The sequence below is a fragment of the Pinus tabuliformis genome, chromosome X (genome assembly GCF_031772625.1).
Source record: "Pinus tabuliformis cultivar Carrire ecotype Pingquan chromosome X, CPIR1, whole genome shotgun sequence".
NCBI classification, from domain to species: Eukaryota; Viridiplantae; Streptophyta; class Pinopsida; order Pinales; family Pinaceae; genus Pinus; species Pinus tabuliformis.
The window spans coordinates 1,479,140,387-1,479,146,386 of record NC_142308.1 but is presented as its reverse complement, the minus strand read 5'-3'; the positions used below and the strand labels follow the sequence as shown (position 1 = coordinate 1,479,146,386).

The following is a 6,000-nucleotide window of genomic DNA, read 5'->3' as shown; positions in this document are numbered from 1 at the left end:
ATTTTCCATGTAATGATAAGAAATATGGGGTGGCGGGGCGATTCTGAGAATCGCCCCCATGTGCCCACGCCTGGATTGCATGCAGGCATGGGCACATGAAGGGATTCTAAAAATCGCCCCACCACCCCACGATTCTCAGAATCGTCCCAACATCATTATAATCGCAGCTACTATATATTGTTTTTGTTGAATCATTGATGGACATGGCTAATGCGACCACTAATTGACTACAATGTTGGCCTGTCTTCATTAATTATAACTTCAAAGTTGATGCTAGGGAGATCATACATGGAAAATATAAATTTACGTAGATAAAAACCAGTTGCAGGGTATGTCCGTGGATGTACCATGCAACAAGCGGTTGTTGAGGTGGGACGAATGAAATGGGTTTCCAATGATACAATGAGAAATAAAAGTTGCAGATCATGTGAAGCAAGTGGAGGTATATGTGGTTACAACATTTCTAATTTAGCTGCTACTAAGTCCTTCGTTTTCCATGGTAAAGATGGACCTCGTACCATCAAATTCGTCGGCCACGGCATGTTCTCTTTTAATGTTCTGTATATAAGTAATTAATATATATATAAACTGGGGTGATTAATTAGAAATTTAATATATATTTTGCGTATATAATCACCCCAGCATCAACTTTGAAATTATAATTAATGAAGACAGGCCAACATCATAACTTTCCAATTATAACTTTCCAAAGTTGATGCTGGGGCGATTATACATAGATTTCCAATTCATGGTACAATGACAGAGTCGATATCCTAACATAACCTTAATCATGATTATTTATTTTCTTAAACAGCGATTCAATAGTTTTATGGACAGCGTTGATACATCTTATCTTGAATTTAATTGGGCAATATTTAGAATATATATTTTTTTATTGTTAAAATTTTATGCTTATTAGGTATTTTTATAGTAGATTTTAGAAATATTTTTTCTCTTTTCATGAGATTTTCAAATATTTTTAATAGATTTAAAAAATTATAAAAATTTACAATTAAATAAATAAAAAATGTCTAGAATCTCAGACCATGTAATTTGTTTTCTTTTCATGATTGCAGGCTGCAGTGCAAAGTGCAGCAATACGATGAAAGGTACTTGGAATGTGATTATCTGCGATCACGTTGAATCCATGGAATATAAATAAATAAATATGAACAAAAAGTTAGTTAAACAACAATATTTGTTGGAGTTTATGATTTTTCTTATTCATCGATTTTGAAATCTAATAATCCAATTGGATCTATTCTCAAACACAGCCATGAGGCTTACAAAGGCCGGATATACAGTAGTTGGTATAGATTACGAAAGGCCGGGTATACAGTAATGGGGCAACTATAATGACACTGGGGCGATTCTGAGAATTGCGGGGTGGGTGGGTGATTCTCAAAATCGCCCCATGTGCCTACGTCTACATGGAATGCAGGCGTGGGCACATGGGGCGATTCTGAGAATCGCCTAGCCACCCGGCGACTCTCAGAATCGCCCCAACATCATTATAGTCGCCCCATTACTGTATATCCGGCCTTTCGTAATCTATTTTTTTTTTCAGAGAAAAAAAAGCTATATGTATTATATGAGAAATATAAAGTACTGAAGATACATCCTTTTTCAGAGAAGATACAGATCAGAGCTGTGATCCCAAAAAGACATGAGCAAATAAAAACCTATGATCTATAGAGATATTACATAATGTCTATGATATCAAAACTGATAATATCTGAAATCAAAAACTCTGAATAATTGAGACTGTCTAACAAGATGAAGCATTTAAAAGTCTGGTAAGGCAAAATCATTGATCTGATAAGTGGAATCATCAGATACTATCTCGAGGTGCCAGAATTCAGAAGAGGAAGAAAGACCCTTTTTTGAAAGAGCATGAGCTGTTGAGTTTTTGTCCCTATTGATGTGCTGAATAGAGCAATTCTTCAGGCGGGTCTAGTAGAAGTGAATCCTATCTCTCCATCCAGTTAGATGTTGTGCCAAAATGGAATTTTTCCTGTTTACTGAATCTACCCATAGCTTGGAATCGCCAAAGATAGCCACCTGCTGAATATCTAGGAAAATACAAAATTTTAAAAGACCTGAGAGGGCTATGGCTTCAGCCAAATTATTGGAACCCTGTCCGCCGTGCCAGAATGAAGAGAAATGTGAATTTTCAGATATCTTTATGTGGGATCCATATCCACATTGGCCCTTTTGAGCTGCCCCGTCGAAAAAAGCTGACCGCTGATGAAGATGAGCAATAGAAGACCTGGCTGGGGATATGTTTAAGATCTTATCTTTCTTCTGTGGGAGCGAATCTAAATAAGCAGAGATTAAATCAAAAGCTTTAGCTGGAGAAGAATTTGATTGGTTAAAGATACAAGAGTTACGCCATTTCCAGATAAACCATATGGTTATGATGCATATTCTACGCCATAGGATCTGTTTCTTGCTGCAATCAATGAACCATTCCTGAATCGAAACATGCATATCAAGTTTGAAACCATAGGCTCTTTCTAATTCCTGCCAAATGAGAAATGAATGTTTGCATTTGAGAAAAATATGAAGGTTTGATTCCTCGTCTTCCCTGCATAAAGAACATATGTTAGGACCAATCCATCCTCTTTTCAATAAGTTCTCCCAGGTCAGGTTTCGATTGTGGAAAGTGAGCCAAGAGAACAGGATCATCTTCAGAGGACAGCCATCTTTCCAGAAAGTGAGTGGAAAAATCGGGGGACGAGAAGAGTGCTGCCCTATCAGCTTTTGATATATTCCTTTCACTGTTATATTTTCCGACTCATTTGGGATGTTCCAGGATAAGAAATCTGATTCTCTTGTACTAGTGAGACCCCCTTTTTGTAGTCTCCGAATTATGTTGAGCCACTGCTGCTCATACTCTTTGGGAATGTTCAAAACTGATGAATCTTTCCAACGCGGAATAGGGCCATCCCAGGCAGCGATCAATTTGTCCCAGAAAAAAATACCACATCTATGGAAATGCTTAAGAAGAGAATCAGGGATATCAATATCATCTGATCCGCACTTAAAGAGATCTTTGCCAATAATGATGTTGTTGCCCTTTTGAAAACGCCATATCAGATGCTCCAGACAGATTGCCTCGATTTTCCGAAAGCTACGCCATATGGGGGATCCATATGATGCACCGATAGTGCCTCTACGATACCAGACGTGGAATTTCTTATTGGCAAGATATTTCGATTTAATCAGCTGGCTCCACAGACCATCCCCTTGTATAGCTCTCCAGAAGGATTTGCATAGGAGGGCTCTACCAAAGATTCTCAAGCTTAATAAACCCCAACCGCCCATCGACTTAGGAAGTGAGATGCCAGAGAGTTTTATAAGGTGATATTTATGCTTTTCAGCATGACCCCCCCATATGAAATTTGCAGACAGACTGTTCATGTTGTTGATAATGCTCGCTGGAAGATGAAAAAGGTGAGCCCAATAAACAGAGAGTTGATTTAGTATGGATTGTACTAAAATAACTCTCCCAGCCAACGAAAGACAACGAAATTCCCATCCAGAGATTCTCCTATAGAATCTGTCCACCAGCCAGGACCAATCGGCTCTGGAATAGCCATTCGCCTTGATTCGGAAGCCCAAATATTTAATGCCATTGCTGATATGATAAGCTTTTATACCAAAAAGCTCAGATAGCCAAACTACATCTTCCAGCTTGAGATCAGAATGGAATATAGCAGATTTATCCAAATTTACCTAAAGTCCCATAGACCTTTGAAATTTATCCATAATCATATGAAGACGCATCCAAGTAGACCTGCAAAACATGGCAAATAATAATATGTCGTCTACAAATAAGTTATGAGACAGAGATATGTCCCTGCAAATTTTGAGAGGACGCCATGCTTTCTCATCAACTGCCTTATGGATGTGTAAGCTGAGGGAGTCAATGGCCAAAATAAATAATAATGGGGACAGAGAACATCCTTGGCGAAGCCCCCTCTCAGCACTGAAGAAGGGAGTAGGAGAGCCATTAATGATTATAGCGTAATCCACAGGATCGATACACGCCATGATCCAGTTGATCATGTTGCTCTTCAGCCCAATTCTAGCCAATAAACACCTGATATATGCCCAATCAATACAATCGTAAGCCTTTCTCAGGTCTACTTTAAGTAAGACCGCTTCTCTTTTCTTAGCGTGTATAGAAAATAATGCCTCCTGAGTAACAGCTACCGCGTCATGGATGCTCCGTCCTTTGAGAAAACCAAACTGTTCCTTTGATATTGTTTCTGATAATACACCTTTCAGCCTTTGTGCGATGATCTTTGAAATTATTTTGAAGGTGGTGTTACATAAAGAAATAGGCCGATAGTCCGAAAAGGTCTGGGCTTCCTTTTTTTTTGGGATGAGGGCTATATATGTGGAGCTCAACTGCCTGCTGATAATCCCCTTCATTCTGATCTCCTCTAGCATCTTTAGAAGATCGTCCTTGATATGATCATAGAAGTGTATAAAAAATTCTATAGACCAGCCGTCTGGTCCGGGGCTCTTGTCCCTACTGAAAGATTTCATTGATGCCAATAATTCCTCCTCTGATATGGGCTGGAAAAGCTGGTCATTTTCTTCTTCATTAAACATCACCGAGTAAGCTTCAATCCCCCACAATATATCCTGAAAGCTTCTATGTTCCATCCTTTAATATTGCTTTCTGAAATGAGATACTACATGCTCTGCAATATCTTGTTGAGAGACGAGCCATGCTCCGTACTCGTCTTTAATTTTCCATATAGAATTTTTTAGTCTTCTGGCATTTGCATACCTCTGAAAAAACTTAGAATTTTTATCGCCTTCTTTCATCCATACGGCTCTGCTTTTCAGGCGCCAAAAAATTTCTTCCTTTTTCAGATATTGCAGCTTCTTTTTATGGAGATTCTTGAAAAGTCGTCTCTTTTCAAAGGATAGAGAATTATAATCTGAAGTGTTTGTCAACTTCTGTAATTGCTCTTGGATGTCCTGAAGTTCTCTTCTGTTTGCTCTTCTTTTCAGCTTCTGCCAATTTTTAACCACTTTCCGGATATTAATCATCTTATTCATAAAGTTTTCCTGATGAGAAACAGCTCCTCTAAATTCATATTTGCGCCAAGCTTTAACAACTATGTCATTAAATTCAGGTTCATCAAGGCATTGTCTGTTAAATTTAAAAGGGATTCCTTTTCTGATGCCCAAGGACGTCCAACCCATGACAATCGGCCGATGATCAGATATGAGAGAGTTTTCAACCATCGAGAAAGGCATACCAAGGATATCAATTAGGGAGGCGTGAATAAGGAATCTGTCTAGCCGCTTTGCAATGTAAGCCTCCTCGCATCTTCCATTGTCCCAGGTAGGAAGGATAGTGGATGTCATTGAAGTTCCTCATAAGAAATTCATTTCGAACCTTAGATGCGATAGGGTCCACTTTCTTACCCTTCCCCCATATTTCATCAGAGGAGAATGCTATATTCATATCACCTGCAACCAATAAAGAGTCTATATCAAAAACTTCGGATGCAAAAAGGCGGTCCCAGTAATCTGATCTATTCTGGAATGGAGCATATATGTTCAGGATGTTGATACGGCATTTAAGTCCTCTAACATGTGCAGAGATAAGAATACCAGCGAGGCAGCTGTATGCTTTTGCATTAATCCACCGAGGGTCCCAAAGTACAGCCAGACCACCGGAAAGACCTACAACATCTATAGCAGAGATATACCAATTTGGGAGCATTTTTCGAAAATATGAGATAGTAACATGAACCGGGTGCATAGTTTCCTGAATTAAATTAATTTTAGGACATTTAGCCCAAAAAGATTTCTTAAGGCCAAGAACTTCATGTCTGCTCCCAGGCCTCGAATATTTACAGAAAGGATAAAATTCATTTTGAAGGAAGATCGACCTTTCCAGCTCTAAGAGGCCTGTCAACTGTGACATCAGCGATGGGGATGTCGACCAGAGATAAATTCTTGAAGCAGCAA

At 38.9% G+C, this 6,000-nt stretch overlaps 2 protein-coding genes across 2 annotated transcripts; both read right to left on the bottom strand.

Moving 5' to 3' along the window:
* Window positions 1-1,953: 1,953 nt before the first annotated feature.
* Window positions 1,954-4,677, bottom strand: LOC149145593 (uncharacterized). The gene is made up of 2 exons (XM_089452501.1): window positions 3,835-4,677; window positions 1,954-3,738 (listed from the first exon to the last, which is right to left on the bottom strand). The coding sequence occupies exons 1-2, from the start codon at window positions 4,675-4,677 to the stop codon at window positions 1,954-1,956; spliced, it is 2,628 nt and encodes an 875-aa protein (XP_089308627.1).
* Window positions 4,678-4,680: 3 nt separating this feature from the next.
* On the bottom strand, window positions 4,681-5,226 carry LOC149145592 (uncharacterized). The gene has a single exon (XM_089452500.1). It carries the CDS (start codon window positions 5,224-5,226, stop codon window positions 4,681-4,683), a length of 546 nt encoding a protein of 181 aa, XP_089308626.1.
* Between the last annotated feature and the right edge of the window lie 774 nt (window positions 5,227-6,000).

Bases quoted from the DNA above. Each gene is read 5' to 3' on its own strand.
- LOC149145593 (XM_089452501.1), bottom strand. From the start codon at position 4,677: ATGGAACATAGAAGCTTTCAGGATATATTGTGGGGGATTGAAGCTTAC. The intron at 3,739-3,834 runs GTAGACGACATA...ATGGGACTTTAG, and splicing joins CTCTGTCTCATAACTTATTT to GTAAATTTGGATAAATCTGC.
- LOC149145592 (XM_089452500.1), bottom strand. From the start codon at position 5,226: ATGGGTTGGACGTCCTTGGGCATCAGAAAAGGAATCCCTTTTAAATTT.